The 22,187-nt window shown below is 33.1% G+C and overlaps 1 protein-coding gene across 9 annotated transcripts in view; it reads right to left on the reverse strand.

Annotated features, from left to right (window-relative positions):
* LOC120412358 (sodium-dependent neutral amino acid transporter B(0)AT3) overlaps positions 1–22,187 on the reverse strand; it is a 69,253-nt gene that overhangs the window by 36,640 nt on the left and 10,426 nt on the right. For all 9 annotated transcript variants that reach the window (XM_039572779.2, XM_039572773.2, XM_039572776.2 and 6 more), the window contains exons 2-3: positions 11,967–12,179; positions 7,871–8,360 (exon numbers count right to left, since the gene is read on the reverse strand). In XM_039572779.2, coding sequence (XP_039428713.1) covers positions 7,871–8,165 — 295 coding nt within the window. In that variant the 5' untranslated portion in view covers positions 8,166–8,360; positions 11,967–12,179. The remainder of the gene's footprint in view (positions 1–7,870; positions 8,361–11,966; positions 12,180–22,187) is intronic.

Below are 22,187 nucleotides of genomic sequence, written 5' to 3' on the forward strand. Positions count from 1 at the left end.
TGCATCGACTTCTGACCACAATCTAGTCACCAAGCTGTGGTAGTCGAGACAGTTAGTCATTGAGATGGTCTGTTAAAGGTTCCTGGCTCGATTCTCGTATTTGAAACTTTGAGTTTTTTGACGGGTTATTTTTTAATGTGCCAGAAGGCATAATTCTCTCGACCATCTCGGCCATTATTCTAACGGTTCGAGGCCATGATTTTGTCGGACGATTTCTGGTCAATTTTGGGCTAAGGTCAATTAAAATTATGGGGAATTGGCTGTAAATTCAATAATATTCTGAATAAAAAACGATACATTGTGGAAAAAGAAATCGGTATATTTTCAGTATAATCAGTCTAACTCTAAGCATCTCATTTTTATCCTGTTGGTACTAAAACCAAGAAGAACACACATGTTTAGGAAGAATTTATTAGTTAACAGTAATATCCAAAAATTGCATTGGTATATCGGGTGAGTTCCATGGTAAAGGGTATTCAACAGTTACCGAACGCCCTCTCCAACGGTGGAACTCAGAACTGCTCAGAATATCCGTCCATCTCGCGTTGATCTTCATGGGTTGCGTTAATCCCGTGCTATTCACGCCTAGGCCAATAGAACCGCCGTCTGTTGCTTCATCAGGCTACTGGCCTTTATCGTCATGAAGGGACCCCCCTCGGCAGCACCGGATCAGTAGATGTTGGGAAAGACTATTCAACAAGAAGTGAAGCCGTCTGTCCCCAATGCAGACAGCAACGCCCTCTGGTTGTCCATGATCCATCCGACAAGAAGACTAAGTACCGCCATACCGGCACCGAAGACCATATTTTTCTAGTCGGAACAAGCCGTGGTAACTGTCTCCCTTGAATCACCGGTTCTGGGACTACCCGAACGAAGTCACTTCCCTTGCACTGGACACTTCATAGTTTTCTAAACTTAGGAAAAATAAATAAACATTAACAGCCTGCCTTGGCAACGGGTATTTTTGTCATTACTGTGATGAAAAAGCACTGTGATTAAAAAATACTGTGATGAAAATAATTGCGCAAGACTCTAGTAAAGTGCAAAATGCGCAATACCTACTCTATATTTTCATTTCGTTGAGTTTTAAGCAGAGTTCGGAAACTCACTCACGAGTTCCTCAACCATAAGGAAAAACTAAGTTACCTGCGAGTAAATTACTCATCACTCTCGGTGAGTGTGAGGGCCTTCCTCATTTACTCACAAAGAGGGCTTTGAGCGCTCATGAGGGCTATTTTAGAAAACAAATTTCGAGATGTCAAACTCTACATCGGTGATTTTCTTGTAAACACAACAGCGAAAAAGTAGTCCTGATGGTAGAGGCGCAGTGCTATCAATTAGAAGTTTTTTTTATCACAGTGGTTCAAATCCTGATTTTTAACTGTTTTTTTTCAGCGAGTTTAATTTTTTTAATCGCATAGTTTGTTGTCAGCTTCCAGCAGTCCTACCGACGGTTAGGTAGGAGGTTGTTTAGACGGGGGACGCTTCTTCGGGTGAATTTTAACAGCTTTACCAGCAGTGGAAGGCCGTGTAGCTGAGGTAAGTGGCCACTCCCGGTCGTCGACAGTTGTACAAATGTGTTTTGGTTCAGAATCGGGACACGCCGAAGAAGTTGCAGTAGCTGCCGGTGACTTTGGCTTGGAGGTTCACTGAAAACTAAAAAAAGGCAGATCCAGTGCTTTGGAGAGCTTTAGGCTAGGGCCACCGGCGGCCGCTGAGGCTCCACTCCTGGTTCTTAGGCAAGACATATTGATAGAACTGTCAGCAACCAAGAGTGGCCACAGTTGTACAGTTGTACAGGGAGTGACCATTACCCACAGCAACACGGCCATCTTCTATTGGTATGGCTGCCAACATCCACCCGCAGAAGCTGCCCCCGTCTGTGGCCTCCGATTTATCCTGCGATATTTCAATCCACAACGGATTCGACCGGTCACCAATCTTAAAATTATGAAAATAATTGCCCATCCGCTGGACTTTGACAATCCAAGGTTTCTTTTAAAGCAATGGAAAAAAAAATACCAGACAGACAAAAAAAAAATATTGATACCACATTAAAACCAACACAGAACCTTCTGATTTATAGACATTGACGCTACCTCGAATGTACAACCGATTCATAAAGACGCTTGATTTTGGATTGATGTTGTCAATGATTTTGTAAATAACAAATTGTTGAAAACGGCCTACTCACACCCTCATTTTACTCAAATATGAGTAAATTTACTCAGCCCTCACACTCACGGTGAGTATCGAGAGTGTTTGCTGTGAGGAAGCCTACTCGATTTGTGAGTGTGAGTGGTTTTCCGAACTCTGAGTTTTAAGTGAATTTCAGACGTGCTCGGGAAAATTCTATTCGATTATTAAGGGTTTCACTTAAATGATACAATTTAGTGAATTTATTAACATTGTGTTATAATTTAGACTGAAAAAAGTTATTTTATTTTTTACATTTTATTATTTTTTACAAGTTTTCACTTAAAGCTTGATTCTCAAAATATGTTTTTTTTTTGCAGTGTTTTAACGAGGAATTAAAAGTGAGAGTGTGTGCGAGCAACATGAAGTTAAACTTTTCGAAGTGCCACAACAACTTCACAGAAAGTTTAACTCCATGTTGCAGATTTGACAGCTCGATGGGACTCAAGAAGGCATCTTTTGAGCCACAATACAAAATGGTGAAAAATCTTATTACAAAGATGTGATTTTAGAAAAAAAAAAAATAAAAAAAAATAAATGTCAACCGTTTTCCAAAAATACGCAAAATAAGGGAGAGTGGGGAGACTTGATCCCCTTTTTTATATCGCACATAACTCTGTCAATTTCTCACAAAACTATGATCTTTTTGCATGAATTGAAAGCTTAAACATTCAACTATGTTTGGCTGATAAGGGTATTTCATCAGATAAACTCTTAGAATAATGCCAAGCGTTTTAAAAAAATATTTTAAACCGGCATTTTCAAAATGTTGGGGGTAATTTGATCCCCCTTTCAACATTTTGAAGAAATCTTAAGCAAAATGTTTCTTATTAATCCAAACGTTTAATTTTCTATAAGATACAGCAATTTCACATTAAACCTGTACGTTTGTGTTCAAAATATAACAAGTTTAGCATGTAAAATATTTAAAAACTTAAAATTTTCTTTTTTAGACCAAAATTGAGCATGTTTACAAAAGCTGGTAATTTTTGTTTACAAAACTTTTGAAAAAAGGTTAAAACTGCAGAAAGTTATGCAAATGCAGGGATTAAGTCTCCCTAAACGCACTTTTTTAAACAATTGATTGTAAAAATAGTATGACGATAAATTTAACGTCAAATGCGTGAGGGTTTTGGAGTTGATATGTTTATCAAACAATTCATGTATAAAAAATATTTTTTGCAATTCCGTCGTGAAACTACTTACTTTTCCTGTCATTCTTGAACGACGAAATAGCCTACTTTTCTGTACCAAAAATAACAGAATCGAATAGCAACACTTTTCAAAATAAATGCTGAAAAGTTCTACTTTTCAGCACTGAAATGGGTGCTGAAAAGTTGAACTTTTCAGCACTTGTTTCGAAAAGTAACACTTTTCAACATTTTTTTGATTTAAACGATTTATTGACAAAGTACATGAAAATTCGACTTTAAATTTCACTCAATTGGTGTTTTTCGAAATTGCAAAAAATGTTGTATGGAACTCGTTGCAAATTTGGTTTTTTCAGCACACGTCGTATTTATCCAACTCGGTGAACCTCGTTGGATAAATGTACGACTCGTGCTGAAAAAATCCTCTTTTTGCAACTTGTTGCATAAACTACTATTTTGCAATTCCGTCGTGAAACTACTTACTTTTCCTGTCATTCTTGAACGACGAAATAGCCTACTTTTCTGTACCAAAAATAAAAGAATCTAATAGCAACACTTTTCAAAATAAATGCTGAAAAGTTCTACTTTTCAGCACTGAAATGGGTGCTGAAAAGTTGAACTTTTCAGCACTTGTTTCGAAAAGTAACACTTTTCAACATTTTTTTGATTTAAACGATTTATTGACAAAATACATGAAAATTTGACTTAAAATTTCACTCAATGGGTGTTTTTCGGAATTGCAAAAAATGTTGTATGGAACTCGTTGCAAAACTTGTTTTTGTCAGCACTCTTCGTATTTATCCAACTCGGTGAACCTCGTTGGATAAATGTACGACTCGTGCTGAAAAAATCCTCTTTTTGCAACTTGTTGCATAAACTACTATTTTTGAATAATTTTTGAGTGTTTTCTATACTTATCAAAACAAAGAAAAAAGATCTCTTGGAAGTTTTTTGCAGCATTTCTTCGAAAAATGTGTGTAACTCAATCTAAACATTTTTTTTTCTTTGTTTTCTACAATGAGTTTTAGTCAATTTCGCACAACTTTCTAGAACAAAGCTAATTGTTTTACCCACATGCTGACGAGATACAGGCTTGGGATCAAGTCTCCCCACTCTCCCCTATATATATATATATATATATATATATATATATATATATATATATATATATATATATATATATATATATATATATATATATATATATATATATATATATATAAAAAATGAAAATTCTAACCTAAGATTGACTGTAACTTCAAAACAAAACACTTTATGTAAAATCGTTAAATTATTTTAGATTGCAAATTTGATTTAGCTTTAAAAGAAAAACAAATATTGACCGCATTTTCAAAATAAAAAAGAAAAACAATTGTGTATTGAAACCTGATTTTTGTCATCATGCTCTATGGCTCTTTTTCTGAATAGTCGTAATTATTATCTTTAACTTTGCTGAAGACACCAAATCGATCAGAAAATTCCTAATTTAAAAATCTAAATAATTTGCAAGAATTTTGAGAACTACGCAGTATATAAAATAATTCAAATGCTGAATTTATCTTGTGAAAAGATTTCTGATCAATAAAAAAAACAATTTTGAAAATGTTGCAATTTTTCAAACAATACAGTTGTAATAAAAAAAAACTTATTCTAAGAGTATACACTCAAAATTGCAATCAAAATATCTATTGCATAAACACATCCTTTACACTGACACTGAGCTTCAAAATATAGTTTCTTGAAGGATTTGAATAAAATGCAATGAAAACACGAATGTTTCAGAGGGAAGGGGGCCCTGAAGATTGGTTAGATTTATGTAAAATTACTAAACATTGAAAGGAACAAATCGTAAAAGGGGGAGGTGAGGTCTGAAGTTTTACAGAAAATGCTACGTCATTTGTGGATGGCGCCTAACAAGAAATTTTCAGATTTTTATTACGTTGCGCATTTTAGTTGCGTTGGAAATGATAGAGGTATTCAAAATATTTGTTATCTTATTAAGATTCAAATTACGTTTTTTTTTCAATTTAGAAGACGGCTGCTATGTAAGTTGAGACAGAATGACCCATAGGTCAACAAAACAAATTTTAACAAAACATAAATTCTTATTATTTTTTTTTCATAAAAACCTTTTTTTCTAAAATTTACAATACAGCGCTTTTTGAAACTTGAAAAATCCAAATAATTTTTGGTCGGTGCGTCTAATTTTTACACAGTCTATATCTTCAATTTTTTGTTAGAGATACAAAACTTTTTCAGAAGACTGTGATATAAAATGTATTTTTTTTAATTATTCAATATATTTATTCAAACAAAGTTATTAAATCTATAGGGCATGTTTTTGTCCCCAACAAAAAAATTGTGGGCAGAAAAACTGTTTTTAAAACTAAATTTTTTATTTAAAATAACTAAAATTGATTGTTTACTATTAAGAATATATTTTATTATGTTTAGGCTGAAACAATTTTACATAAATGTTTTGTCCCTCCCCTTTCAAAATCGGCCTGAAAATTCTAGGGACAAAAAATATGATTTCTAAAAAGTTCAAATTTTCATCGGAATTTTAAGTGAAATCAACTGAAATCAACTTAAAATGCATTCTCCTGTGTTTAGAATCATTTTAGCATGTTTGAGTTTATTCAAAAATCTTTTGAATTTTAGAAAATGCTCGTTGCTCAAAGCCACAAGATGTTTTTTTTTCGCAAAATTTGGATTTTTCGTCAAATTTTACATATTTTTAAAACTAATTATTGCATATCAACTGTACGGGTGTATAATGCATTTTCCAATAGTTTTTTCACTAAAATGTTCAAATTCTGGCTTGTTTCTTTAAATATTTTTTTTTAAATTTATGTTTCACAGTTTCAACTGTTTTATTATATGATTTGTTCTTATAGCGTGATCTACAAAATTTGCGTGTTAATTCTTTTTTGCCATGCATTTATTATATTAAAAATATATTGAAAAGTTCGTCCTTAATATCAGAAAATCTATTATATTTCATCTTGGAACACATCGAAAAATTGCTAAAATTTAGCCTGTTAATAAATTATGATCCATTCCCTCGTTATGTGAATATCCTTAAAGTTTTCAAGCCAATTACCCCACCATTAGGGCGAAAAATCGACAGCGATATCCAAAAACCGGTCCAAATGTTGGGCCGTAAATTTACAATTTCCCAAATGGATAAATTACTTTCCTTGCCAGACTTCAAGGCCGAATCGTCGAACATCAATTTATCACTCACCCGAAGGTGGCCGGTCGATCAGTGGCAGACGCCCCGAGGAGGGTGACGACGACATGATAAATCGTTACAAAACACCAGGCGGCGCCACCGCCACGTGGACGAGAGACCTGATTTTCCGGAATTTTCCCGGCCACCGGCCATGGTGTGACAAGTTGGCACCTTTCGGGGGTTGTTTTTCTGTCTCTCCAAAGTTTTTGATCCATTTTTACACGGTTCATGGTGGACCGTGGACGGAATTTGGAGTGTTAGTCAGTGGGAAGACACTGAAACAAGAGTTCAGTTTGAATTTATGAGATTTATTTTTTAAATATAAATTTCACAAAAGTTTAGTGAATTTAATTATGGGAGACAATATATTTTAGTGTTTGGTAAAAACTCACTGACAATTTATTATTGAGAATTTTATGATTTAAAATTTATAATCTTGTTTTTTTTACATTTAACTGAACTCAATAAATGAATAATAAACTTTCCATCTGCAATTTTTCGCAAGTTCCGCCCCACAGCAGTGGCTTAATTTGATTTTCAGCACATATTTCCCCAAATCAATTTCCAACTTACACCCACCCTTACCGTCGCACGTTGCAACGTTCGCACACGTGGCCATATCTTTTACTGATTCTGCTGCCGATGGTTGACCGAAGAGGTCGCTTGAACCGGTGCCAGAACCAGTGGAATTTTTCGAGGGAAAATTTCTGCACGGAAAGTTGAAAATTTTGTTTTCCTAAAAAATATGTTTTTATTTGGTCACATTTAAAATCGTTATATTTTTTCCCAGTATTTTTTTTTTACGATAAATACAAAATTTCAGTGTCAGCATTTTTTACATTTTTCTGGGCAGATTGGCCATTCCGCAAGTTGATTGGCACCCGACCAACGCTGGGCGCGTTCGAGCTAATTCAGTTTTTCCGGGGAGAGTTTTTAAATTAATTTGCACCACATCGCCGCGTATTTCGTGGAAATGCACGCTGAATTATCATCGTTCGTGGGTGCTTGCAAAAAATTCCTCCAAATTCGTTGAGTAATTTGAGCAGGAATTTTAATACACTCAAATTGCTACAGCTTCTGGAGTGAACAATGATAAGGTGTATGGTAGAAACGGTACAATTTGTGATAAGTAAACATTGTTTTGCCCAAATTAACTTCATTTTTGAAACAACAGTCAGTTAGTATTATCAACAGTAAAATTAAGCGTTTTTCATAAAAAATACTTTAAAAATATAGTAACATAATTTCTATGGTTCTTGCATTGTTCTTCTCTTCCCGGGTAACTCACCTCCGCCGTTCTGCTGGCACAGGTACGGAAACCGCCAGATGTTGCCCAACCCGACGGAATATCCGATAATACTGAGGAAAAACTGCATCTTGCCGGACCAGGCCGCCCGGTCTGGATCGCCGTCGGGGAGGCCAGCTCCCTCCCGGGACCCCACCGAGCTGCGATCCGGCGGGGACAGCATTATGGTTACACCGTGCGTTCCGTCGCCGCGGGCCCTCGTGTTAAGCGGGGCCATCTCGTGGCCGTTGTTCCGGGGACCGCCGACGCCACCGGTTCCGTCCGCCTTGGTGGCCATCGTCGTGGGCGTTGCCAGCGCGTTAGCACTAGTGCCGTAGGGCCGGTTCGTGTCCGAGGGGCAGTGCTGCCAGTGGGTGCGGATCCGGTCTTGACCTTACGGACCTTGGTGACGGTGGTGGTTGCGGTAAGGGATCCGTTGTGTACCACGAGGTTGTCACGGGACCGCCTTTGGGCTCCAATGTCACGGTTGTTCCTGGAAAGAATTTGAGAAACGAAGAATTCATTTTAAAAAAAAACCTTAAAATGTATAGTTATATTGTTCTTAATTTGCAAAACTCAATATTCCTTGTCTCAAATCAACTTCAATAAAATTTGTTTGTTTTGTCTGGTATGAGATTAGCTATTTACGCTAGACGCTGTTCAAACAGAACTGCTCCCGCGTCCAAAGATGCAGATGTTTTAAATTTCGATACGAATTCAATAACAAGAAACGTTTATCTCAAGTGACTCAGCCGTGGTTAAAAACAGTCTCTATAAAAGCTATCTAATAGCTGTGAATCTTAATCAGTATCGTTTCTGACTCAGACTAATCTATAGCTAGCATAAAAATGAAGTTGTTGCTAATCTTCGCTGCGCTGCTGGCACTGGCATTCGGGACATCTCTACCCTTGCCCAAGGATGCACCCAACACTTTAACTCGTTTGTTGAGTAAGGTTGCTTCAACTAATGCTGGCAGCCAACTGCCACCGGTTCCTCAGCTTAGTCGTCGTTACTGGTGAAGAGTCGAAACTGAAGGAAAGGTGTTTTTGAACTATCGAAATAAAATTTCTGTAATTTTTTTTATTTTGTTTAATTTTCTCAAAAGTTGCATTCTACGAAGTCTTTGCCAAGTTTAGTTAAAAACCAGATTTTTTAGTTCAAGGGAAACTGTAGTTCTTAACTGAATAACATTATAGAGTATCAATTTTACGAAGAATAATTAAATATTTCAAAGTTAGAAAAGTTTGATAGACAAACATTGTGTTTTAAAGTGGTCACCAGATTAAGATTTTTGGATTGCCGGTTTCAAATTAAAGTCCAGTCCAAATTAAATTTTTCCGGTATGGCTTTACATTAAATTACAATGCTTTTTTATATGACCTACTTTAAAATGCATACAGATATGTATTTTGTTTCATATTTTTAATTCTAATGATAGCTTTGCACTAGTTGTAATCCAAACCCTAAACTCTAAAATTTAGGTTTTTTAATTTCCATCCCCTCGAATTTTCCAATCCTTGTATTAACAAAACTACGTTTTGCATAAGCCATTTCGTTGTTATATTTTACATTTTCGAATGGCTGAAATTGTGTGAGTACGTTCTCTTTTTTTTATATTTTTTTATATTCAAAATTCAAAATTCATTTGGCAGTTCTGGACTGTAGGCCACTTAAAAAGCAGACAAGCGTAAAAAAAAAACAAAAACAATCCAAAATGATCGAGGGGTTAATGGATGCAAAAATCAAATGTAATAAATAAAAAAAGGCATTTTTGAGTTTTTTTTTTTTTTGGTCAAATTTCAATAAACAATGAAAGGAATCATGAAAAATAAGCTCTGGGCATATATTTAAGTAACTTTTATTATTATATTTTATTACAAAAATATAATTGGCGAGCAGCATTCGGTAACTGGGCTCCCGAGCAGACGGAAATAATTTGGGAATTACATTTTATGATATTTGAAAATACTAGGCCAATAACAATTCATGTTATTTATAACAAGTTTCGTTATTCGCCGTTATGATTTTTGTGTTATTGGATTGTTATTGTAATAACAGACTAATAACGTTTTTAGTTATTCTTCGAAAAAATCTTTGTTATTATTTTTTGTTATTTTAACAACTAATCCGATCATCTCAATAACAGTTGGAGTTATTTTTCCATAACAAATAATGTTATCCCAAAGTTGTTTTGGCTTTCAACCAATATCAGACTAATAACAAATTTTGTTATGATAACATAAACTGTTATTAAACTCTTATGCAAAAATCGATTTTGCAAGAATATCCCATAACACTTTTTGTTATTTTAACAGTATTTGTTATTGAAATTGCATGAATTTTGTTATTACCGTCTGCCCGGGCTACGCTAAATTAAAAAAAATGAGCTCTTATATTGTTAACTTTTATCCAGGATTTGTCATTAATAAATTAGTTTTAAAAAACAAAGCAATTTCTTCTGATAATCTCATAAAATATTTAAGAAAAACAGATTTTTTTTTATTTTATGAAACGTTTTCCAGTATTTTTTTGATATAAATTAATATTGAAAAACATTTTTATTATTATTATTAACATTCTAGAATAAACACATGAATTCATTCGATTGTTTGGTGTGATCATTGAATTTTGAAAAGGTTTTATTAGACTTCAAAAATAATATGGCTGCAGCTTCGAACATCGAAATCGAGAAAAATGTTGATGGTGTTGAAAACATTTCAATGTTTATGAATTCGAAAACATAGAGTTACCGGATATTATTACAAGATTACTATCCGAGTGTATTTCTTTTTCGAAATTTGATTCCAACAAAAATAAACAAAAAAAAGGCTCATAAATTGATGTTCCAATTTCGTAAATTTAAAATTTGAATCAATTTTTAGACAAAATCCTAATGTGCCCTATTTGATTAAAAATAAAAACGTTAATGTTTAAATTCTAAATAGCTTACAGTCGATTTTACAAATAAAAAAAAAAGTTTATAATAGTATATTTTGCATTAGCAGTATGATATATGTTAGAACAAATCATTAATTTTACCAAGGTTAAAAATTAACAAATTAGCTGGTAAGTTTTTAATTTTTTTTCAAAAGAAGATTTGGGTGAATTGTCTGTTCTGTGCTAACTAAAATCAATCAAGATATTGTGTATGAAGTGAAACCCTAGTTGGCGGTATGTTTTAAAGATCAATGCTTTAAAAAATTATCATAATTGGATAAAAGCCTTTAAACGATCCATTTGATAACACTAACCCACATAAATTAACAAAAATTACTATGCAGGCACAACTCGAGGGGAAACATGAACTTTAGAGTACCCAGAAACACGTGCACATTGAATTTTTCAAAAATATTCAGACAGAGTCGAATGGTTTTTCTCCATAGTTTGATAGAGAATTAGGGTGGTTCTTCGTTATTACAGTCCAAAAATTGTATGCAATATGTAGGAGATGTTAACCGTATATTCTATATTTTACAATTGCTTTAATTTTTTTTTCTCAAATTTTAGTGATTAATCGTTCATATTATTTATTCAGTAATAAATTATCAATTTTAAAATAAAAATAAGTGGCTCGCTTTGACATAATCAAATACTTTCTAAAACATGATATGACGTATTGATGCTCTTATATTTGATGAAAATTTTGAATATAAAAAAATAAAATCCTCTTGCTCTTAAAGTAAAAAAGGAGTACAAACCGATACCCCCGACGAGATCCTTTCAAGACGCTGTTGAGACCGTGAAGAGTAGGAACCCCTCATCATATCGCTACCACTCTATCCTTACGTTACTCTTCTTTTATACCCCATTAATCCATTGTTTTTATTGTTTAGAGACCCTCTTTCTCTCAACCCGGTATCATTCTCCCCGTCTCGCGAAAAGCGGATCAAACGTGACGTTGCAGTAGGTTCTTCTTCTTCGTCTTCTTACTTTATTTCAGAGAAGTGCCGAAAGGATATGAATAACTTATGGCAGTGGCAATGCTTCAGTCGCGTTCTTTTATTGCTAGAAGTCTTGACATAATTTGAAAACTTTGCTGACATATTCGGGCAGAGCACGACCTTTGTCGTTTTGTTTGAACAGTAATTAGCAAACTTACCTGTCACCGGTTCGATGCGAAAAGTCGTAGATGAAACTTTCTGTTCTCTCTTTTTTCTTCCTTAATTAATTTGAAATTTGCCTTTTTTGTGTGATCACTCAACTTTTGACTTTTTTTACACTTTTAGATCTTTCGATGCAACACACTTTTCATTGTTTGTTAACACACTTGAAATTTTGACTCTTTTAGGTGGATTATTTTTTCCTGCGCATTCTGGTGGAAGAAAATTAAACATGAAGAACAATAAATTGGCAAACACGTTATCACACTTTTACAGCTTGTTTGGGCGGCAACTGTTTCTTCTTCTTCTTCTTCGATAACAACACACAACTGGGTCAGTCAAATTTCCCCATCCAATCGTCGAGTTGTACGCAAATTTGGCTCTCGTAATGACGTTAAACGCCCCCGCCGAATCCTCTAAGGGGGAGGAACAATTGAAATTCCCAGGTTAAGCCCCGGAGGTCACGAAACTTGGAAGACAAAGCTTTTCGTAGGGGGAGGAGATGTCGTCCTTGAGAAGCTGGGAGGCGAAAACATCGAACGAGACTCGGCTAAAGAGCTTTCGACCATAATTTTCCATTCCACAACCACACACACGCGTGAGTTCAGACCATGCCACGTGTTCCAGAATCGACGATGGCAGCCAAATTTGGCCACTTGGAGCCGCACAATGGTTGGGATGGGTCTTAAGGAGGATCGGAGCTCTTCGAAGCGGATTGTCCCAAACAAACAAAACATCATGGCCGAGGTCGTGGTGCTTGTAACTTGGCACAGTACACGTGCCAGCAGCCGGGTTGGTTCCTCCATATGGTACGTCGTTGTTGTTTTGGGAGAGCTCCTCCGACTGACGACTGACGACTGGTTGGTAATGGTTACTAAATAATCGGGAAATTGAGCTGCAGCAGTCAAAGGGGGAATAATAGTACGGATTTTGGTGATGATGTCCTTGGAAACAGGACGTGACTTTGTTGTATTGTTGCATACACTTTTGCAGTAATATTTCAAATATTTAAAAGCAATCTTCTTTTTATGAATACCTTCAAAATTTTCTTTGAATCTGAAATCAAAACCAGATCAACATATTATAATAAATGGATTAAATTACACCAATTTTTTTTTATTCAAGATGAAAATAAATTGAATTTGCTATATTTTTTCATATAAAAAAAGACTAAAATCACTTTAAAAAAATAATTTTAAGTGAGACCTCCTAGACCCACCATCACGTATAAATATTGATTCAGAATCAAAAAGTCAGATTTTGAATTGGAGCTCAGATATTTAGACAAAAATGAAGTCCGGATCCATCAAACGACACGCAATAATTAAGGCTAGTGATTTTTCACGGTTCAAAATTTTAAATTTCGCGGTATGCCATCTTCAAAACATTGGAATTTCACGGTACTCGAAAATCTGTTTGAAATTATTGCAAAATATGTTATTTAAGTATTAACAATAGTATAATATTACAAAATATTATCCCCTGACACAAAATATTCATTGCAATTTTTGCATTGGTTCAATTTTGTCCTGTTTTACTTCTGAAAGACTTTATAATTGAAATATCAAAGGAATTTGCTAAAGTCTCTCCAAACTAAAACCATTCTTAATTCATTAAAAGCAGAATTAGAATATTTGATGACTTTGAATAATTTTAGGCAAAGCGTAATTTATAAAAATTTTGCAGCATTTGGTATTGATAATGAAAAAAATTAAAACATTTATAAATGATTTAAAAATGCAATTTTTATCAACATGTACTATCTTTAAATATTGAATAAAAAATAATTTCTACCTTAAATCTTCAAATCATTTTGATTATTTTTAACAACGGCTTCCAAAATACTCGTCTGGTGGTTTGCTTCAATTCAAAATCATTTTTTCAAACATTGAGAAGCAATTTTCCGATTGTTTTTTTTTCGAATTTCACGGCATTTCACAGTATTCACTAGATTTCACGGTCAAGGGCAAATTTCATGGACTACGCGGCTTCCTTAAAATCGCGAAAAATCACTAGCCCTAGCAATAATCAAAAGACTTTTCAGCCATAAAGATCGCAGATCTGATAACTTTATTAAAAGTTATGAGCACTTTAAGGTTAATGAGTAATGAAGCCTTATTAATATGTTGGATTAAGGCACGGACGAACGGACATGACGCGGGGTTTCAAGAAGTGAAGCCGGTTTTCTTTTATTTCTTCTTGGCGCAAACCGCGCAAGCGAGATCGCTTGTGTCAAAATCAACGCGCCAGGTGGTTTTAAACGTAAACAAAGCCAGCTGATGCTGCAAATTCATGGTCACTTTTTTAAATGGTCGTATGAATTTATGATAAAAATACAATTTTTTATCAATTTTTCGGCAATTTTAGTAAAAAGATGAATCATCATAAAGACAAACTTAATGCCAAAAAACTGTTTCTAGTACCATACAAATACTGAATATTTCAATTAATTATTTCATAAGACATTTTGAGAAATCATGCGTAATCGCTCGATGCTACTTCGACAAATTGAATGTTGATGGTGCTAGCGATAGTTTGCTTCAGAAAATTGAAGAAAATTTGTTCCTGGGGTCATGTCCGTTCGTCCGTGATTAAGGTACTATACAGCGATTCCACGTCAAACCAGCAGGATCCAGGTCAAAAGTGCTCAGATTTGGCTCAAATTTGCCATGTGAGTTCCTTGGCCAAAAATAATTAGACCTGTTTTTTTCGATCGGGGTGGTCCTATCCAAAATAGGGTGGTCCAAACAAAAAAAGTTTTTTAAAAACTATTTTTGTCATTTTTTTTCAAAAAACATTTGCTCGTTAGGATTTAAAAGAAGATAATTTAAAAAAAATACTAAGAGATTTGAAAACATAGCTGAAAACACTTACAAATCAAATAATAACTTTGATTGCTGATTTAAGGGTTTCGGAACCAACAAATTCACAGCTGAAAATATTTTTTTTATGATTTTGGCGAACATTAACATGATTATGAGATGATTTTTTGAAAAAATAATCGTATTTTGGTATATCAATCGACCTAAAAGTACCATGCTTCTCCGTTACCTGTACATTTTGCTGGAGACGAATGGTTCTTTTTGTTTGTTAATTAATGTACCAAATTCCGATATTTTTTTTCCTTAAAATCGTAATAATTTAAATTGTAAAGAGTATTCTTGGTATTTTCTTAGTCAGCAATTTATTTTCGTAGGCATATATTTTTTGCAAAATCATCAATTTTGGATCAATTATTGAGCAATATATATATTTTACAGAGGGAATATTTGTTGAGGCTATATGAATTTAACTGAAATGTCAACTGTTTTTTTGTAATCGTACCTTGAGTTATATTTATGATAGGATTTCATAAAATAAAATAGCAAAAGTTATTACAAAATGTTTTATACATTATTATAGTCACAAATCTGCAAAATTTATTTTAAAAAAGTAGTTTAATTCAGTTTTACGTCTTTTTCCGGTCTGTAGTAAAAAAATCATTTGTTTTAAAGAAAGATTCAAAAGCCTTTAGGTGATTGAAAGTTCATAAATGAGCGTTATGCAAATTTTCAGAATAGTTTATCCTTGATTTTTCAAGTGTTTGCCTTTTTATCTTCACTTTTTTGCTGGACATCATTTCTATCTTCGTAAATATAACATTTCATCATGAAAACTTTGTTGAAAAATCGCTCCAAAAACACACTACATCGATTTTTGACACTCTATCGTTTATCTTCAACTCTCGAATTTTGAGATTTTTTAGCCCGGAGAAAAAAAAATAACAAAATTTTTTGTCACGAAGTCCTTGCTTATTTTTGATTTTGACATTCAAATTGCATAGGGTCATTCCATCTGAAGCGGAACAGCATTTGAAAATTACCCTCTCCGACCCTGCTCAAATTTGGCAGGGTTGTTGATACTATCAAAACATGCAAGAATCCCGAATTCCAACCTCCTAATTTCCATGTCATCGCCATTTCAGGCTGCAATATTATAGAAAAATACGTATTTTTTGCATGTTCATAAAATGGAATGGATCGTACACGAGATATAAAAAAAAATGGTCCTCAGATTCTTGATCGGGGACCAAAATTAAAGGTTTGGACAACTTTTTCCGATTTCAAAATTATAAGTGAACAGATTTTCTTAAACGCTCTTTTTATTCTTTAGGCCTTCTTTTATAGATTATCGATTTGTTCGTCTTTCTCAGCTGTCACATCCGATTCACCCTAAACTGCTTTTGGTGGAAAGTGAAGGAAACTATTTTTGGCACAATTTCAACGTCAGCTGATTTTTCAAAGTCTTGTTCCTGAGCAAGTCAAGGGGTTCCTAGAGTTGTTCAAGAATTGAAAATCAATAATTGCTTGGGCAAATTATTTCACAAAAAAAGTTGTCAGCTGCACTTTGCCAAGTAATTGCGATGATAGACTCGCAAAACGATGAAAAAAATACTCAAAATTCCTTCACCGACATTACTGAAGGCATAAAGTCCCTCCAGTTAGAATAATACTACGCCAGAAATGTCGGCAGATATTTGCCCTCCCGGCGCATTTTACATCGTTTTCATTTCTTCAGAATAAAAAGACAATCCAACCCGTCGCCCGTCGTTCCGACTTCCTTCCTGGGATGTCCAGTCCAGACCGGGCGAGGAAAGAGCTCGTCGTCTTAAAAATAAAAGAAAACGAAGAAAAAGAAATAAACCGAATGTCCATTTTATGGCCACGACGTGTTCGCTACACTCCGTTGTACATAGATGGCAAGTGTCCAAAGTCGTCGACGGAAATGTTTATGTGACTAAAAATAGCTAAAAATGCCAACGCGTTTTTTTTTCGCTATTCCACGCTTAGGCCTTTTTCTTTCCCTAGAAAATTTTTCACGGCCGAGGAGGTGGCTTCTGTCGTCTATCGTAGTTTTTCATCTCTTCAAATCTGGTATCGGAAAGTGAGTTTTGTGTACGGTAAAAAAGGAGGAGGAAAATCCACGTCCGAGCAAGTGCTGGCTGTGCACCGAAAGCTGAACTGAATTTAAAATCTTGGACGCCGTTCAAATGGTCGTTTTACTTTTGCTAAACAAGGGCAGAGTGGGTTGACACACGGAGAAAAAAGAGTTCCCAAAATCGTGAACAAGCGTTCATGAAAATGGGAACCACGAACAAAGTGTTCAAATTTCATGGTACGTTTTTCAAAATCGTACCATGGGATTTGAACACTTTGTTCGTGGTTCCCATTTTCATGAACGCTTGTTCACGATTTTGGGAACTCTTTTTTCTCCGTGCAGCACCATAAAAACAAGGAGGATGGAAGGAGGGGGGTTTTCTCCTGTCAGAAACACACGTGGCCCAAGGTCCAGTGGGTGGCTTATGCTACGGAAATACATATTGAAAGTGGCAGTTTTATTATGTCTTAGTTGGGCAACCAGAGCGAAGACAGAGGGATGAAATGGAAAATGTATGTTTTTGGTTTGTTGGATTTGGTGGAGGAGGCGTTTGAAATATGGTCAAATAGGCTGGTTTATTTTGAAACTTTATATTAATGACCTCAAACAATTTAACCTGTCAAAACTTTCATTTTCCATAGTCATATGAAATATTAATTTTAAAAAGGATTGAAAAATGTCTAAATTCAAATATCTGCACAGGAAAAAAATAGATTTATCAAAAATACTATGTATGTACTTAAATTTTGTAATAGGTTTTAGGTTGGCGAAAATCAGCAATGGTCTTAAGCCTGGTACAAATTTTGAAGATTTTGTCCCTTAGCTACAGTTGAGTTAAGGTGGGCAAAAACATTAAAATCATTTGTTAAATGATAAAAAAATAAAATAAAATTAGACAAAAAGAATCACAAATCATTACAGTAATGCTGCTGTCGAAAATATGCAAACCCGAGCAGGTGGAAATAACTGGAAAAAGTTTGTTAATAATACACCCAGATAAGCTGTTATAATAAAAAAAATTATAAACAGAGATTTGTTCGAAAAATAACTCTTTCTGTTGTCAAAAATTATTACAAGTAAATCCGATAACAGAGAAAAAAGGTTCCCGAATTTGGTATTAATGAGATACGTTTTTGCGCTTGTATCTAACCGATTTTGATATTGATTTCTTATTATTAGCTAATTATAAAAAAAAATATATTATTGCTTGGTTCCAATTAAATATTATATACAAATACTGAATAAAATGCTCAGTAAATATTAGCTGCCAGCTTACAAATTTTGTGCATCATTTGAGAAATGTAAAATTTAACAGACACCAGGCCAAATATCCATGTGAGCAAATTACCAAATTGTTTGAAAGTTCTAGCGATAAACAAAATAATAAATTATTTCGTTATGCACAACATTTTTGATCAAACTGTTGGATTCTTTTAATCATTGATAAACCAATAATTAAAAGAATATTCCAATATCAATCATTTAATCATTTAGTCAACTTTCAAATTTCTTAATTAAAAAAAAAGTTTTGGTACAAAGAACACATTTCATGGCTGAAATAATGTCTTTGACAAAATTGGTAAAAAAATTGTCACACTTTCGAACAATTTTCGAACTAATTGTTGATGAAAAACCAGCTTTCAAATTTTTCACTTTTGAAAAAGGTTTTGGTTTAATGGCCCATTTTGCGGCCAAAATAATGTCCTTGACAAAATTGGTCAATATTTCCCCATAGTTCTGACTATATTTAGCAAAATAAAACATAATAACAAATTGGGTTTTGGAAAACTGGTCAAAATTTTCCCATAGTTGAATTCCCAAAAGTAAAATTCAACAATAAAAAAAAAACAAAAAAATAGGATATGACTGATGATTGTTTTCTAAATGTTGGAATATCACATGAATAACGTAGTGCGTCCATCCCGGGAATTCCCGGGACAAAAATCCCGGGATTTTTCCAGAACTGGGAATTCCCGAATCCCGGGATTTTTTATAATTTGTCCCGGGAATTCCCGAAAAAAAAACAAATTTTGGTCTGGAAATTCTGTTTTGGTTGTGGAAATATATGAACAGTTGTCGAGAATCGATAATAATTTTAAAGCATTATAATTTGTATTCGGCATATATCAGCATTAATTTAGTTTATTAGGGCAAACTGTTTAAATTTTAATTTACCGATCTGCAAAATGCCTAGCGCTTTAAATATTTCATATTTGATTTTATATCTTTTTTTTTGTCGATATATCCACTTATATTTATGATTTAAAAGTTGAAAAAAAAATCAAATCAAATTATGTTTCATCAAGCACTGGTATGTGGGGCAAATCAGGACAAATGAAACGAATTAAGACAGCTATTTAGTATTTTTTTTGCATGATGTTTTGAATTACTTTGGTTAAAACAGGAACAGAACAAAACAATTTCACAGAACACCGATTTTTTAATTTATTGTTCTAAAATCTCCTTACCTATTTAGACTGTTTTTTCCTAGTTGGCGGTAGTAACTTAAAAATAATTTGTAAAATATGTTTTTTGCAAACGTTTTTTTGTGAAAGTTAAACATTTTAGCACTTATATCAATAAGTAAAATTTTCAAATTATTTTTTAATTTTAACGGTGAATTTATTTAACACATGGATGTTTGCAAAAATTTCATTCGAAAGGCGTTTATTCGGGATTGCAAAAGATGTTGTAAGCAACTTGTTGTAAAACTTGATTTTTCCAGCACTTGTCGTATTTCTAGATAACTTTTTCAAAACAACAACTGCGCCAAGAGTTTTCTATGTACATAGGACCTTTTGAAAAAGTAATCGAGATTTATCCGATAAATGTACAACTCGTGCTGAAAAAATCTTCTTTTTGCCACTTGTTGCATACATTTTTATTATGTAAAACATGAAATTCAAAACTTATCTTAAATTTTACATTGGCTGGTGTCATTTAATTTGTTGTCGCCTTTTGTTTTTAAAGATATTTTCAAAGAAATTTTTCTTATTTATTTGACATGATCAGAAACATGTCAAATAAAAAAGAAATATATTTGTATAAGTTTATTTAATTTGAATCACATTGTAGTTCATTTAAAATCCAAAGCACAACAAAGAACAAAAAAACTTATTTTAATTTTATATAGGCTTTTTATAAACTGTCGTCCATGTATAGATTGAAGTGTAGATTATCAGCAATTTATATGATTGAGCTAATTCAATGATTTTATGCTTTAAAACATAACAAATATAATGCAAACTTAGATTTTATTACTGTTTAAAAAAATTCCCGGGATCCCGGGAAATCCCGGGATTCCAAAAATATTTTTCCCGTTTCCCGGGAAATTCAAAACCCGGGAAATTTGGACGCCCTAGAATAACGTGATGAATTATTTAATGCTTTTCCATATTGTATACTTTGAGACAATAATGTCTTACTCTCTCATGAGATCTGTTCAATGACAATTTTTAGACTAAGTGTTGGGGTTGTTTTTGTTTCTTTTCATTACCGATGAAGATGATCATGACTTTCTTATATCAAAATTAGATATTTTAACAGGACTTGTTATTAAAACGACATCCTTTTAATTATTCAGAACATATTTTATTAATATTGTGCCAAAACATGGCTAAAACAGCCACTCATTTGTCATGATTGATTTAAAAAAAAAACTCATATCCGTTTTCAAAACAGTCTATAATAAACACTCAAGTACTAATAACTAAGCTCAGTTTTTTTTCACACTCAAAAATAGTAAATTTTACGGGAACCTCAATTTTCAACCGTTTAGAAAAAAACCCAATTTCACGCAAATTTCACGGAAAGTGAAAAAAGTTAAACTAGCTCTGAAAATCTTATATTTAAATAACAGACACTACTTTTTAAGCTTCATTTTATATTATTCTTCAATAAACTAAAAAAATCTTCACTAAATTTGAACGTGACACAAAAAAATCTCCTAATTTTCAGAAAAAGTTGCTACCTGGTTTATGGATGGGCTCTATTTATATTTTGAAAAAAAAATGTGGGGCATGCGTATTCTCATTTATTGAACTCCTTTTTTAATATTTGAATTACAAAACTAAAAAGTTGTTGCTGGTTTGCTTCTGTTTTATCAGTTTACATTTTATTGAATTTCATATCAACGCAAGATAGTTTGAATTTTCTGCGATATTTAACCCATTTGAAATTATGTTTAAGGTTTTCATCTCTTTTCAACAACTAAATTTAGAATTAATAGGCAAAAATAAGAAAATTTGTAACGAAATTTGTATTCAAAATGAGAACCGAAATCAAAAAAAGTGGTATTTTTTTAACTTTCACGGGAATCATCAATCATAATCAAATATCGTTAAAATTAAACAGACTCAGAAAAAAAAGTTTTTGAAAGTCCTAGATAAAAATATACTCTTCATTTTTTTTTGGATTCTATTATTTTGTTTTTTGAAATAATACCTTTCAAATTAAATAGTAGTTGAAATTTTTAAATACAGCGAATGAAAATAATACTAAATTTAGTAAGTTAATAAAAATTAAAAATCTGAACAATTCTTCAAATGGTTCATATCAAGCTTTTCAATTGAAAACTAACAAAATTCACTTAAAAAGTCTTTATGGTTGAAATATTTATTATGATCTTATCTAAAAAATAAAATATTTGAGAAAATTGATAAATTTCAAGAATTTTACACCGTCCGCAAAATGGTCAAAATTCACTAACCCTATATTAGTAATTGAACAAGGATATTTTTTCGCTTAATTGTACAGTAGTACTTAAGATTATTTTAATTCCTATTTAAGCTTGATAAAATATTTTGAGAAAAATTGTTACAGTCTAACACAAACATAAAATTTCACGGGATATCGCGGAAAAAGACAAATTTCGTGGATTTCACGCTGTCCGCGAAATTGTGAAATTGCACTAACCCTACTAATAATGTTTGATAAGGTTGTCAATCTCTTCAATCTTTTTGGCTCATTGGAAAGTGTTAGTCCAGATTTCAAAATATTGATGTAAAAAGTATCAAAAGATGTGTTTTTGGAAAGTCACATGAACTACTCCAAATAGTAATACATATTTGTATGTAGTTTTTATAAGATAAATTCCTGTAGAAGCAGTCAAGACAGAATTTTGTTTTTATTATGCTTTGTAAAAGTTTAAAAATAATTGGTGAGTATTTCAAGCTTTTAACTTGTTCCCATATAAAATATATTCAATTTCTCACAAACCTTACTGTCTTTAGGTCAAATGTGTGGAGCTTAAATGTCTGAAAAAAAATATTGAAAAACACTGAAGGTTGGTCAAGTAACCCAAA

This window comes from Culex pipiens, chromosome 2, assembly GCF_016801865.2.
Source record: "Culex pipiens pallens isolate TS chromosome 2, TS_CPP_V2, whole genome shotgun sequence".
NCBI classification, from domain to species: Eukaryota; Metazoa; Arthropoda; class Insecta; order Diptera; family Culicidae; genus Culex; species Culex pipiens.